The sequence below is a fragment of the Pseudophryne corroboree genome, chromosome 4 (genome assembly GCF_028390025.1).
Source record: "Pseudophryne corroboree isolate aPseCor3 chromosome 4, aPseCor3.hap2, whole genome shotgun sequence".
NCBI lineage: Eukaryota > Metazoa > Chordata > Amphibia > Anura > Myobatrachidae > Pseudophryne > Pseudophryne corroboree.
This window is the reverse complement of record NC_086447.1, coordinates 81,175,519-81,191,488: the sequence shown is the minus strand read 5'-3', so window position 1 is coordinate 81,191,488 and position 15,970 is coordinate 81,175,519. Positions and strand designations below refer to the sequence as shown.

Below are 15,970 nucleotides of genomic sequence, written 5' to 3'. Positions count from 1 at the left end.
CTGGACGCTCTGAACCCCTCCCTGGGGCTGGACGCTCTGAACCTCTCCCTGGGGCTGGAGATATGGACGCCCCTCCTTGGGCTGTAGACATGGATGCCCCTCCTTGGGCTGTAGACACGGATGCCCCTCCTTGGGCTGTAGACACAGACGCCCCTCCTTGGGCTGTAGACACGGACGCCCCTCCTTGGGCTGTAGACACGGACGCCCCTCCTTGGGCTGTAGACACGGACTCCTCTGTAACTCTAAATGGCTTGAACATTCTTCTCTGGACACCCAACTTGGGACAAGGTCTTTTAATCACCGGACCCCAGTCATAAATTTGAGTCTCTTTCAGAGTAGCCTTCTTGATGCCCCCGTCAGCAGTAGCAGGATCGGCTATTGTGGATGACTTGTAGACATGAGCACTATGATACTGAGATTTGTCACCATTCCCTGGCCTGCGAAGAATGCAGTCTTTAACAAAATGACCAGAATTTCCACAGTAAAGACAGAGGTGTAGCTCCCTACGCCGCTGACGTTCAGCTTCAGAGAGCTTAGGCCATGGATAGCTCTGATTAACAACTTTTCCTTGCACAGACTCTATTAACTGGATGGGACAAAACAGGATCAACAACAATGGTAGTATTCCTGAAGAGATCAGGCATCACAGAAAGAATACTAGACAAAAGTTCTTGTAACTGTAATAACATCTGGTAGAAAATCTGCAGTTGGTCAGGAGTCTTAGTGGAGAAGGTCAGAGAATCTCTGGAGAACGAATTCCGCTGCAGACACTGTGCCAATTGATGCTGAGTCGACTCCAACCCCTCCAAGCGTCCTGCAACATTGCTTAGGAGGTCCTGCATCAGACAAACACTTCCTACCAGGTCCATGGGGCCAGTTCCTACTATCATGACTGTGGTTTTGTGAACCCGGTGTTAGTGAAGTCTGTGCGGGCAGTTGGAGGACTATGTGAATATTAGGCTGGTCTGTAGGAATCAGTGAGAAGAAGGAGCAATCCCTGACCGGGGATCGAACCCGGGCCTCGGCAGAGGAAGCCGTATCCTGACCACTAGATCACCAGGGACTTTGATAGCAGGATGAATGTATGGGTGAGACTGTACTGGAAATAGTGTCACAGGAGTAGGTGCTTATGTACTCGAGGTTACTGGCAAGATGGTAAGACGGACTGGTTACTGGTGAGACTGGGATGCAACTGTAATGCGTGCTGGTACCAGATATAACTGGAAACGCAACTGAAAGTAGGATGATGACTGTGGCTATAACTCTAATACGAGGCTGAAGAACCCTGCGGCTGTGACGGTAGAACACTGCAGCTGTGGTTTCCAGTTGAGAATGTGGAACACTGCACCGTGCCTTTAAGATGAAACACTGCAACTCTGCATTTAAGTGGAGACTGCGGAACACTGTACTGTCCCTTTAAAATGAAACACTGCAACTGTGCCTTTAAATGGAGATGGTGGAATACTGTACTGTGCTTTTAAGATGAAACACTGCAACTGTGTCTTTAAGTGGAGATAGTGGAATACTGTATTGTGCCTTTAAGATGAAACACTGCAACTGTGCCTTTAAGTGGAGATGGTGGAATACTGTACTGTGCCTTTAAGTTGAAAAATCGTGGAAATACTGGATATCAATGGCAACACAAATGTAATCCAAACTGGGTAACAAAGAAACAGAGTTTTTACAGGAACCAAAGTACAAGGGTTATCTTTAGGGAGCTCTGCTTCAAAGCTCACACAGAGCTGTGTGTGACACGAGGAACTGGCCCAGTTTCCAACTCAGTCTCCTGGCTTATACTTCCTGGTTCTTGGTGATTGGTGAGCAGTGTCAGGTGATGCAGAGAGTCTCAGGCTGGCAGAGGATTGGACAGCTCTGGGTCAGGTGAACAGTCACTGTCATGTGAGTACTCTAGCATAGGCTGTGATGTGGAGTGAGGCCTAGCAGGCTGAGAGAACACTGAAGCCTGAACTTCTGCAAAACATAGGATGTTTTTTTAGGCCTAAACTTCAGATTGCTGAATTCAGACTCACACAGGAGATCACCACAGATGGAGCTCGTTAACTATTACCTTCCAAGCAGAGAACTCAGGAAACTCATGGTGCTGACAAGCTGTTTATCTCAGTGAGCAAAAAGGCACAGGATCCGGGACAGATGGCAGGGGTAAGTCACCAAATACGAGAACTACAGTCAGGATTGTGACACGGTGCATGCGCAGATTGGATCTGATCGCCCGCTGTGCGAAAATGCACAGCAGTGATCAGATCTGAATTACCCCTTACAGTAGCGGCTCTTGCCATGGGCAAGCAGGCTTTTTGCCCGGGGCGCCGCTACCTTGAGGGCGCCGCCGTGACAAGAGCCGCTACTAGCCCTCCCTCCCCGCTCCCCAGCTGCAGCGAGTGCCGTGTGCGCCCGCTGCAGCCGGCGTCACTGACTGACGCTAGAGGTAAAAATTGACCCCTAGTGTCAGTGCGGCGAGCTATGGGAGGGACGTCATGACGTCTCTCCCATGGAGAGGAGCAGGCGCCCGGAGACAGCGGCAGCAGCAGACCAGCGGAAGCAGGAGCGAGGCAGGTAAGTATTTTGATTTTTCTTTTAGTGTTTCAACACAGCGCTACAACAGGGGGCACAGCTACAAGGGGCAGTACTAATGGGGGCACAGCTACAAGGGGCAGTACTACTGGGGGCACATCTAGAAGGGGCAGTACTACTGGGGGCACATCTACAAGGGGTAGTACTACTGGGGGCACATCTAGAAGGGGCAGTACTACTGGGGGCACATCTACAAGGGGCAGTACTACTGGGGGCACATATACAAGGGGCAGTACTACTGGGGACACATCTACAAGGGGCAGTACTACTGGGGGCACATCTACAAGGGGTAGTACTACTGGGGGCACAGCTACAAGGGGCAGTACTACTGGGGGCACATCTACAAGGGGCAGTACTACTGGGGCACATCTACAAGGGGCAGTACTACTGGGGGCACATCTACAAGGGGTAGTACTACTGGGGGCACATCTTCAAGGGGTAGTACTACTGGGGGCACATATACAAGGGGCAGTACTACTGGGGGCACAGCTACAAGGGGCAGTACTACTGGGGGCACATCTACAAGGGGTAGTACTACTGGGGGCACAGCTAGAAGGGGCAGTACTACTGCGGGCACATCTACAAGGGGTAGTACTACTGGGGGCACAGCTACAAGGGGCACATCTACAGGGGGCACAACTACAGGGGTCACATACTGGGGCACTGCTACAGGGAGAACAGCTACTGGGGGCACATCTACAAGGGGTAGTACTACTGGGGGCACATCTACAAGGGGTAGTACTACTGGGGGCACATCTACAAGGGGCAGTACTACTGGGGGCACATCTACAAGGGGCAGTACTAATGGGGGCACATCTACAAGGGGTAGTACTACTGGGGGCACATCTACAAGGGATAGTACTACTGGGGGCACATATACAAGGGGCAGTACTACTGGGGGCACAGCTACAAGGGGCAGTACTACTGGGGGCACATCTGCAAGGGGTAGTACTACTGGGGGCACAGCTACAAGGGGCACATCTACAGGGGGCACAACTACAGGGGTCACATACTGGGGCACTGCTACAGGGGGAACAGCTACTGGGGGCACATCTACAAGGGTTAGTACTACTGGGGGCACATCTACAAGGGGTAGTACTACTGGGGGCACATCTACAAGGGGCAGTACTACTGGGGGCACAGCTACAAGGGGCAGTACTACTGGGGGCACATCTACAAGGGGTAGTACTACTGGGGCAAAGCTACAAGGGGCACATCTACAGGGGGCACAACTACAGGGGTCACATACTGGGGCACTGCTACAGGGGGAACAGCTACTGGGGGCAAATCAACATGGGGCACTACTACAGGGGACACTGCTACAAGGGGCACAGTTACAGGGGGCACAACTACTAAGGCACTGCTACAGGGGGCAAATTAACTAATTAACTGGGGGGCAAATCTACAGGGGGGCACAAATACTGGTGGCACAACTACAAGGGGCACATACTGATGTCACTGCTACAGGGGGAACAGCTAGAGGGGGCAAATCTACTGGAGGCAAATCAACTTGGGGGCTCAACTAGTTGGGGCAGATCTGGGGGCACAACTACTGGGAGCCTAATTGTGGCCACGACCCTCCCCTATGAAGCCACGCCCCTGTTTAGGCGGTGGGGGGGGCGCCAGTGGAAACTTTCGCACTGGGCGCCACAATGTGTAGAACCCGCCCTGACCCCTTATGCTAGTTGCCATGGTGTATTTTGCCGGCACATATGGTGAGAAGGGGTTCAGTGCATGTTCATGCCAATGCCACATTTTTCAGACCAGGAACTGTTATGTATACACCTGTATGAATATTTATTTTTGTCACTGCTAATAAATGCTGATTGCGGTAACTTGTTCCTCATTAGTTGCGTGGAATTGCACAGATCTCATGTTTTACTGGAGCAGTAATGAAACCAACAGCAGCACGGAGGTCCAGCTTAGCCCCAGGAGGAGCCTGGAACGTGAAGTTCTGCAGCAGTCTTGTAAAGAACAGAAATAGTTCCATTTTGGCCAAATTCTCTCCAGCACAACCTCTTTTACCTGAAACATAAAAAGCACAAATGCTAGTAAAAACAAACACATGAAGATATATCTATATCTATATAATAGAGTGAACTGCCCTGCATTCTTTACAGACTGGTCACGGATCTAGGTGCCCTCTGTGGTGGATAATAGTACAAATAGAGGTAATGAAGCAGCGGCACTCCAGGATTTAGTATAAACATGAATAAAAAGTGTATTCAAAAATCATCACATCAGGCCCATGTGATGATTTTTTTATACAATTTTAATTCATGTTTATACTAAATCCTGGAGTGCTGCTGCTTCATTACCTCTAAAATGTATATACGTGGCGTTGGTGGATGGAGCGAGACATGATGTCCCAGATGTACTCAATTGGATTCAGGTCTGGGGAACAGGCGGGCCAGTCCATAGCATCAATGCCTTCGTCTTGCAGGAACTGCTGACACACTCCAGCCACATGAGGTCTAGCATTGTCTTGCATTAGGAGGAACCCAGGGCCAACCGCACCAGCATATGGTCTCACAAGGGGTCTGAGGATCTCATCTCGGTACCTAATGGCAGTCAGGCTACCTCTGGCGAGCACATGGAGGGCTGTGCGGCCCCCCAAAGAAATGCCACCCCACACCATTACTGACCCACTGCCAAACCGGTCATGATTGGCATCTCCAGACTCTATCATGTCTGTCACATGTGCTCAGTGAGAACCTGCTTTCATCTGTGAAGAGCACAGGGCACCAGTGGCGAATTTGCCAATCTTGGTGTTCTCTGGCAAATGTCAAACGTCCTGCACGGTGTTGGGCTGTAAGCACAACCCCCACCTGTGGATGTCGGGCCCTCATACCACCCTCATGGAGTCTGTTTCTGATCGTTTGAGTAGACACATGCACATTTGTGGCTTGCTGGAGGTCATTTTGCAGGGCTCTGGCAGTGCTCCTCCTGTTCCTCCTTGCACAAAAGCGGAGGTAGCGGTCCTGCTGCTGGGTTGTTGCCCTCCTACGGCCTCCTCCATGTCTCCTGGTAGCGCCTCCATGCTCTGGACACTACGCTGACAGACACAGCAAACCTTCTTGCCACAGCTTGCATTCATGTGCCATCCTGGATGAGCTGCACTACCTGAGCCACTTGTGTGGGTTGTAGACTCCGTCTCATGCTACCACTAGAGTGAAAGCACTGCCAGCTTTCAAAAGTGACCAAAACATCAGCCAGAAAGCATAGGAGCTGAGAACTGGTCTGCGGTCACCACCTACAGAACAACTCCTTTATTGGGTGTGTCTTGCTAATTGCCTATCATTTCCAACTGTTGTCTATTCCATTTGCGCAACAGCATGTGAAATTAATTGTCAATCAGTGTTGCTTCCTAAGTGGACTGTTTGATTTCACAGAAGTGTGATTGACTTGGAGTTACATTGTGTTGTTTAAGTGTTCCCTTTATTTTTTTGAGCAGCGTATATATATATATACACACACACACACACACACACACACACACACACACACACACACACACACACACACACAGTATATAAAAAGAAGAATTATTTAACTTCTGTACATGGGATCCTCATTTACTTCCTTACTACTGAATGTAGAGATGAGTAAAAATATTGACGAAGATCACAAAGGCAGTAGATCTCTTTATTTCTGTTGGGTCTTATATAGAGATGTGTGCCGACCCCTGAGTTTTGGATATGTAATTTTTTTTAACAAAAAGCTGAAACCAGCTAACATCGTGTAATTTGGACCTGTTTTTAGTCCTACAGTATAATTAACCTCAAACAAACAACATCTGCATCATCAACAAGCTCATTAGCGTCAGATAGTACACACATATCCCCCTCATTCTGTTTCACTTCCACACCAGCATCCTCAATTTATATGTCAATAATGTATGTATACTTCTGCTGCTCATTCCCACATTTGAAGAGGGTGTGGAAATGGTGGAAGGAGGAGTCTCATCAAGTAGAGTACCAGTATCAGGAATGTCAGACTCACACATAGCTAACAAGGATACCCTTAGAGACTCTCCTCAGCGATTTGTGAGGTTTCTGAGGATATTTTGTTCTTCAGCCTTAGTCATTTTTTTATATATTTTTTTTACACACTGTGACTCATACAGCTCTTATATTATTATCTTGGTGGTACAGAACCTATTGAGTTTTATTGTAACACAGTGCCACTGCCTGGTCCTTAACACACAATTTTTTTATACACTGCTTCAAATCACTGTGCTTATATTATAGTAATGATAGCACACACCAAAAACTTTTGATGGCACCAGTGTGCACCAATAAAGGGTTAATACTGCCCTATTTTACTATTAGGAGCTTTGGACTGCACTGTGGGAGCTTTAGGTGTGTATAGCATTTGGGAAGAGGGGGGGGGGGCTGTCCAGACACGGGGTCAAGACATGGTTTGCAGGGTGGGATGCGGTGGCTGCATGACATCACATGCAGGTTCTGCGACCCAAAGCATGGCAGCCCAGCGACTTCCTTCGCAGGCAAGGGGCTACCCTAAACATGCAAGCGTATTTAGCAATGCGCTCGCATTTTAGTATGATCAAAATGGATCCCAGGGGAAGAGAGTAAAACTAGGTTAACTAGAATGTAATTATGCTTCTGCACCAATAAACAATCAAAATAAATGTGTATGTTTAAATTAATAAAACCATCTTTGAGTAGTCTTAATGCTGAAATTGCCAGTTATAATTGGTTGGTGGTACACCAGGGTACAGTAGAATCCTACTGATAATCACAACACCAAGAAAAAGAAAGAAAGACCCTGTGTTGGCGCACTCATTAATAGAAAATAGTAATTATAAAACCTAACTTTCAATTGAAACCATTTAAAAACTATTATATGGACAAAAAAATATTTTACACTAATACCATGTATAGTACCTTCGCATATCATTTACATATGCCTCTTAAATGAGTAAATATAATAATTATTAAGGCAGAAAATAGCCTGATATGCAGCAGGATACCAACTTACCCTATATTGGAAAGTTGGCATGTGACATCCCTCAAAGAATTAATATAAGTCTTAAACTTCATAAATTTAAGATAGATAATGATATCACAATTTTGATCAACAAGTTAAATTGTGGTGAATGTAAAGATAGAAAAAGGTGGAAATAAGAAAATGTATGAATCTGCTGTCAACGTTAGGCTGGTTTAATAGTTCACCAAAAACTACTAACGCGGGATATTTTCTGGGGGTTACCCTCCAGGTACTAGTCCGACCCTCACACTTTATTGCTTCCAAGATCAAACGAGATTTGGCATTTTAAGTGTGGTTTAATAGTAGAAATAACTCCCGTATCTTATCCAGGATCGTTGATGAGAGTTCATAAATGAGAATAAAGGAAAAGATAATGAGTCCCAGATGGAAAAAAATGGGGATCTGCTGTTGGCGTTTGACTGTGAGTTATCTGTCAGTTATCAACCGAACAGAGCCTCACTGAATCACCAATGAGAGTCCTGAATATAGAAAAAGTCTTGGAAAAATTAGCAATGGATAAGTGTGTGTCAGGGACAAACAAATTGGTATTAATAACTAGCTACAAAACTTCTTACACCTTTGGGAAAATTCCATAAAAGGTGTTGATACCAACAAAAAGCTAATAGATATTATTGTCAGGTACAAGCCATTTGTGTACTTCAAATATCCAAATTGTTTATACACACCTGGAATTTCTTAAGAAGATGGCACAACACAAATTAACTGTAAATCGTGAATTTGTTAACCAGGTAGAACACAAAAGAGGCTCACTCCAGGTGGATAAATTATTGCACAACATGAGCCACTGTCAGGTTGAATAATATTAATATTCAACTGCATATGTAGTTGCACAGCTTGAAGAGATTTCAGAATAATGATGACATTAATAAGATCTGATTAGAGCTAAAGACACACATTAGCTATACTAGGCATGACCTTTACTGTAAAATGGGCCCTACACATATAAAGATCCGCCGCCGAGCTGCCTGACGGCGGATACGGCTGATGGGCGCCCGCCGGCGGGGGGGCAATCCGGCTCCATTGAAGTGCAGGCAAATATGGACGAGATTGTCCATATTGGCCTGCATGCACAGCCGACGGGGCACCAGCGATGAACGAGCGTGGGGCCGTGCATCGTTCATCGCTTGTGCCTCCACACTCAAAGATATGAACAGTATCTCATTCAATAATGAACGAGATCGTTCATATCTTTGAGGATTATCAGCCAGTGTGTAGGGCAGGCTTTTTCAACCAGTGTGCCGTGGCACACTAGAGTGCCGCGACCAGTTGCAAGGTGTGCCGCGGAGCCAGAGCAGCTTCCTGCACCTTCAGAGTGAACTGTTGGCCTGGGCTGTTCTTAGAGGATCAGTCGTGCTCCGGCCGTGACCTATGCCTTGAAAATGATGTGATATCATAGGTCACAGCTTCCACGTCTCACCACCCAGCCAGCCCACCCGCCTGCATACACATCTTCCAGTTCCCGTCTACATACACAGCTTTCCTTCCCACCCACATCCACACCTGCCCAACCGCAAGCTGCTCAGTATTCGCAGCACTCCACTATGAACAACCCCCGCCACTGAGGGACAGGGAGGAGGACAGCTGATAATAATATTTGTTATTTTATTTCTCCTGTGCGGAACAATAGGATTTCAATAGAATTTATGTCGGGAGAATAAGGATTTATGGGGGGGAACAATGTGAATAATTAATGTGTGGAGCAATAGGATTTATGTGGGGGGGCAATGTGATTGTTTTTTTTTTTTTCTTTGTAGGCCAATGTATGTGTGGATTTTTTGTATTTTTCTTTACCGTAAGGGCCAAAAGTGTGCGTTTTGTTTTTTTTCTGTGGGAACTGATGGTATGCCTTGGCAATTTTAAAATATTGTTTGGTGTGCCGTGAGTAAAAAAAGGTTGAAAATCACTGGTGCAGGGCCTATAAGACATCCAAAAACATATTCCAGCTGGCTGATACAATTGTTGCACAGCTAGAAATGTAGCCAATTATAAATGGAATCCATCTCAGAAAACATTGAAACAGTTATTGCTTAGGAGCTGTATGATACACTTGTATCTTTTACTCTAGTCGCACTGACACAAATGTATCTTGTGCTGGCTGATAAAAACACAGCTCCAGAAAGTCCCATAGACACAGTTAACTTTATATAAAGCACCTAGATAATGATGTAGGGGGTCATTCCGAGTTGTTCGCTCATTGACGATTTTCGCAACGGAGCGATTAAGGCGACAATGCGCATGCGCATGGTACGCAGTGCGCATGCGCTAAGTATTTTGGCACAAAACTTAGTAGATTTACTCATGTCTGAATTAAGAATTTTCATCATTGAAGTGATCGGGGTGTGATTGACAGGAAGTGGGTGTTTCTGGGCGGAAACTGACCGTTTTCTTGGAGTGTGCGGAAAAACGCAGGCGTGCCAGGATAAAACGCGGGAGTGTCTGGAGAAATGGGGGAGTGGCTGGCTGAACGCAGGGCGTGTTTGTGACGTCAAACCAGGAACTAAACGGGCTAAGCTGATCGCAGTGTAGGAGTAAGTCTCGAGCTACTGAGAAACTGCTAAGAAATTTCTATTCGCAATTCTGCTAATCTTTCGTTCGCAATTCTGCTAAGCTAAGATACACTCCCAGAGGGCGGCGGCCTATCGTGTGCAATGCTGCTAAAAGCAGCTAGCGAGCGAACAACTCGGAATGAGGGCCATGGTTTGGAAATTGTGCTGTTTATATGCGAATGGTACCAGTATTATTTTGCATCGCTGGGGATATTACAGAATTACACATGAGGACATGTTACCTTTAATAAATATATCCCTTTGAAATTAGTGCTGTAGGACGTCAAACTATTAATTAAAGCAGATGGGGAGTATTGAATCCAGCTAGCAGAAAACTCACTGAAAGGATTTTACATAGAAAAAATCCCTGTACTATAATCTTCATCACAAACTCTTTCTATCACTGACAATTGTGCTGTTCCTACAAAAAAATATATACAGGTTGGTCAAAGTCCTGAATGTGAATTAGAGTTAATTGGTAAAGTTGCAACAATAACCTAATAGCGGTGCCCGGAGGGTGGTACAAAATACGTTACCACAACGCAACCAAGTGTGTAGGAAAACCACAGTGGAGCAGTGAGGGCCATTTGTAAATCATAGTCGTTTGCTGGTCATCATTCAGAGGGCGCGCTATTGTGATCCTGCTGCTGCTGCTGAAAGCCGCCGGAAGACTAGTTTCGCCCGTAGGGGGTAATTCCAAGTTGATCGCAGCAGGAATTTTGTTAGCAGTTGGGCAAAACCATGTGCACTGCAGGGGAGGCAGATATAACATGTGCAGAGAGAGTTAGATTTGGGTGGGCTATTTTGTTTCTGTGCAGGGTAAATACTGGCTGCTTTATTTTTACACTGAAAATTAGATTGCAGATTGAACACACCACACCCAAATCTAACTCTCTCTGCACATGTTAAATCTGCCTCCCCTGCAGTGCACATGGTTTTGCCCAACTGCTAACAAAATTCCTGCTGCGATCAATTTGGAATTACCCCCGTAGAGCTGGCTTGCTCACTTCTTAGCAGCTGTGTCTCCCGCTGACGTTAAAAACACGTCAGCCCGCCACCTCCTCCCTCGTATTGAGCGATAGTTATGTCACTTAGGGGTCTATTCATGAAGCGGTGAAAATAGTGGAGAAGTGAGCCTGTGGAGAAGTTGCCCATGGCAGCCAATCAGCTGCTCCATACAATTGTACAGTATGCAAATTATAAATGTTACTTTAATGCTGATTGGTTGCCATGGGCAACTTCTCCACTGGCTCACTTCTCCACACTTTTCACTGTTTCATGAATAGATCCATCAGGCAGCTGTGGGTGGGTCGCAACTTCAAATTCATAGTCCCTATGTTGATACTGAATTACTGGATCTGCTTGGAACAGACAGAAAAAAAGATTTTTTTGTGTTGCCACATACTAAAAGTGCATAATGTGGATTAAATTAGTGTAGGTATATATGAATAGAAAGTAGCATTATATATTAAGAAACACCACTGTACTCCAATGTTAGTGGGTGTGTCTGCGAAAAAACCCATATTAGATGAAAAAAATAAATAAATAAAAATATAAAATAGATATGGAATAGGGAGACTTATGATAAATATAAAACATGGTGAGTATATAAGAAAACAACTGAAAAATAATTACTACACAGGTTAAGTAAGAGAGAGATTTATTGTAAGGCACTAAGTTTATACGAGCAGGATTTGTATGAGTTATTGCTGAAAAAATGAGATGTACTCGGAACTGAAGTACATATGTATATAAGTTAATCTTGAGGAACAAATTGCTGTGTTATATTAATGGCCGCTGAGGCTGAATGGAATTATTTGTTTGTTATGTGGGAATTGTTATAGTAGATAAGGTGTGGGTGAAAGTATGCTAATGAAAAGAAACCCTTTGCCCTGCCGTGAGAAAACAATATAATATAAGGAGCAGAAAGGAGAGAAAAAAAAGGAAGAAGAGGGTGCAGCACAAAAATAATGACTGAGTAAGAATAATTTACCTAGGGGGTCATTCCGAGTTGTTCGCTCGCAAGCTGCTTTTAGCAGCTTTGCACACGCTAAGCCGCCGCCTACTGGGAGTGAATCTTAGCATAGTAAAATTGCGAACGAAAGATTCGCAATATTGCGATAAGACATCTCTTAGCAGTTTCTGAGTAGCTCGACACTTACTTGGCATCTGCAATCAGTTCAGTGCTTGTCGTTCCAGGTTTGACGTCACAAACACACCCAGCGTTCGCCCAGACACTCCTCCGTTTCTCTAGCCACTCCCGCGTTTTTCCCAGAAACTGTAGCGTTTTTTCCCACACGCCCATAAAACGGCCTGTTTCCGCCCAGAAACACCCACTTCCTGTCAATCACACTACGATCGCCTGAGCGAAGAAAAAGCCGTGAGTAAAACTCCTAACTTCTTAGCAAATTTACTTGGCGCAGTCGCAGTGCGGACATTGCGCATGCGCACTAAGCGGAAAATCGCTGCGATGCGATGAAATTTACAGAGCGAACAACTCGGAATGACCACCCTAGTACAGGTTGAGTCTCCCTTATCCAAAATACTTGGGACCAGAGGTATTTTGGATATGGGATTTTTCCGTATTTTGGAATAATTGCATACCATAATGAGATATCATAGTGATGGGACCTAAGTCTAAGCACAGAATGCATTTATGTTACATATACACCTTATACACACAGCCTGAAGGTAATTTTAGCCAATAGTTTTTATAACATTGTGCATTAAACAAAGTGTGTGTACATTCACACAATTCATTTATGTTTCATATACACCTTATATACACAGCCTGAAGGTCATTTAATACAATATTATGAATAACTTTGTGTATTAAACAAAGTTTGTGTGCATTGAGCCATCAAAAAACAAAGGTTTCACTATCTCACTCTCACTCCAAAAAGTCCGTATTTTGGAATATTCCGTATTTCGGAATATTTGGATATGGGATACTCAACCTGTATTGAGATCTTACATGGGTGCTTACTATGGTGAATCCCAGATAAGAAAGAAGACTGGGATGATGCAAAAAGAAAAAATATATATAGTGTATATGGTGCAAACAGGAGTGAAAAAAAATGTGTAAAAAACAAGCAGCATGAAGATTGAAGCCCTATATAAAAGGAAAACCAAAGGTTGATTAAGACCTAAAATAACAAATAGAAATATACTGTATTAAATTAATTAATTGGAAAACATAAAACCACATATGTTATGAGCGTCTATGATCGCTAATAAAGAAAACCTATAAAAATGCACTGTAATTAATAAATTCATTAAGGCCATCAGGTTTTAAAGCTCCAAGGCGGAACGTCCACCTGCTTTCCTTCCTGAGTAATTCTTGTGTGAGGTTGCCCCCTCTAATGCCCAATTTCACATGCTCTAATCCAAAACATTTCATGTCTTTTGTTGAGCTTTGATGATATTTATATATTATATGTCTTGCCACAGAGGTGAGTTGGAGCATTTTCTCCAGATCTGTTGCTGCATTGCGGATATTACCAATATGCTCAAGAATTCTTACTTTTAAAGTTCTGGTGGTCATCCCCACATATTTGTGACCACAGGTACATACCAAACAATAGATAACTCCAGTAGTCTTACAATTGATATACAATTGATATACAATTGATAGGACAGATCTTACACGAGACACATGGGTATGTCCCACTTATTGATGGAAGTCTCTGCGGGTACTTGGTGAAGTGACTCTTCACCAAGTGGTCCCGAAGATTGCATGATCTACGCCAACTCATGTGGATTTTCGAATCCAGATGTGTGGCAAGATCCTGGTCTTGTTTAAGAATTGGAAGATGTTTTTTAATCGCTTCTGAGAGTTCCCGCCACTCACTACAAAATGTGCCCACAAATCTTAGTTTTTGATCCTCCATGGGTTTGTCTGCTTATTACCTGAATATTAGGGATTCTCTATTGATGTGCATAGTGGATTTTTGAGTTTTTTTATACCAATTTGTTCATCCCTGACACATACTTATCCATTGATAATTTTTCCAAGACTTTTTCTATATTCAGGACTCTCATTGGTGATTCAGTGAGGCTCTGTTCGGTTGATAACTGACAGATAACTCACAATCTAACGCCAACAGCAGATCCCCCCCTTTTTTTCATCTGGGACTCATTATCTTTCCCATTATTCTCATTTATGAACTCTCATCAACGATCCTGGATAAGATACGGGAGTTATTTCTACTATTAAACCACACTTAAAATGCCCAATCTCATTTGATCTTGGAAGCAATAAAGTGTGTAGGCCAGACTAGAACCTGGAGGGTGACCCCCAGAGAATATCCGGTGCAGTAGTTTTTGGTGAACTATTAAACCAGCCTAACGTTGACAGCAGATTCATACATTTTCTTATTTCCACCTTTTTCTATCTTTACATTCACCACAATTCTACTTGTTGGTCAAAATTGCGATATAATTATCTATCCTAAGTTTATGAAGTTTAAGACTTATATTAATTCTTTGAGGGCATCACATGCCAACTCCCCAATATAGGGTCCGTTGGTATCCTGTTGCATATCAGGCTATTTTCTGCCTTAATAATTATTATATTTACATGTTTAAGAGGCATATGTAAATGATATGCAAAGGTGCTATACATAAAACTAGGTTAACCAAGCATATTATCTTGGGTATTTCATTAATATCCCGGCGGTTAGGATCCTGGCGGTCAGAATACCGATGTCGGAAGCCCAACCATTGAGAATGCTGACAGCTGCATCAGGGCTATTCCCACTCGTGGGTGTCCACGACACCCACAGAGTGGGAAAAGAACCTTTGGCACGAGCAGTGAGCCACCAAGCCCGCAGTGTGGTGAGCGCAGCGAGCCCGCTAGGGGCTTTTCTAACGCTTGCCCCACTGATGGCATTCTCGCTGCCAGGATACCATACCCAACATTTATCTTGCTGTGATAGCTATACTATGATAACCTAGAACGAATGCGTTATATGGATACAGGATGGTTCGGCGGCTGTAGAAGATGAGACAGTTAATATTAGAAGAAGCTCTAAACCAGTGGTAGCCAACCCTGGTCCTCCAGAGCTACCAACGGTTCACATTTTCCAGCTCACCTGGCAGGTGCACATGTGCAGTCATTACTAACTGTCACATTTTAAAAGGGGAGACCTGGAAAACGTGCACTGTTGGTAGCTCTCGACAGGGATCCGGTCTGAAGATCGACAGTGTCTAGGTCGACAATGTTTAGGTCGACCACTATAGGTCGACAGTCACTACGTCGACATGGATGGAAGGTCGACAGGGTTTCTAGGTCGACATGTGCTAGGTCGACAGGTCTAAAGGTCGACATGAGTTTTTTTTTTTAAATTGGGGGGGATTTTTTCATACTTAACGATCCACGTGAACTACGATTGGAACGGTAAAGTGTGCCGAGCGAAGCGGTAGCGGAGCGAAGGCACCATGCCCGAAGCATGGCGAGCGAAGGCGAACGGAGGCTGATTGACAGGAAGTGAATGTTCTGGGCTGATAACTGCCCATTTTCTGGGAGTATCAGGAAAAATGCAGGCATTCACAAGCATTTTCATCGTGGGTGTGTGACGTCAGCTCTGGCCCGATCAGCCGGATTCTATCGCACAGACTACACAGACTGGAAAAATCATTCGATGGTGAGTGAGTTGTGAATGGATTTGCAGCTGGCCGGCATCTGTAAAGCTTTTCACACGTCGTACGCAGACTTGCACAGGGCAGTTTTTCACTCTATCTGGGTGGCGACTATTCAATCGCAAACCTCTGCAAATTTGCAGAGGAGTGATCATGTCTGAATT

General features: G+C 44.8%; 1 protein-coding gene across 1 annotated transcript in view; it reads right to left on the bottom strand.

Moving 5' to 3' along the window:
* Positions 1-4,435: 4,435 nt before the first annotated feature.
* LOC134910841 (cytochrome P450 2C5-like) overlaps positions 4,436-15,970 on the bottom strand; it is a 164,545-nt gene continuing 153,010 nt past the window's right edge. Inside the window, exon 9 of the mRNA XM_063919224.1 lies at positions 4,436-4,614. Coding sequence (XP_063775294.1) covers positions 4,436-4,614 — 179 coding nt within the window. The remainder of the gene's footprint in view (positions 4,615-15,970) is intronic.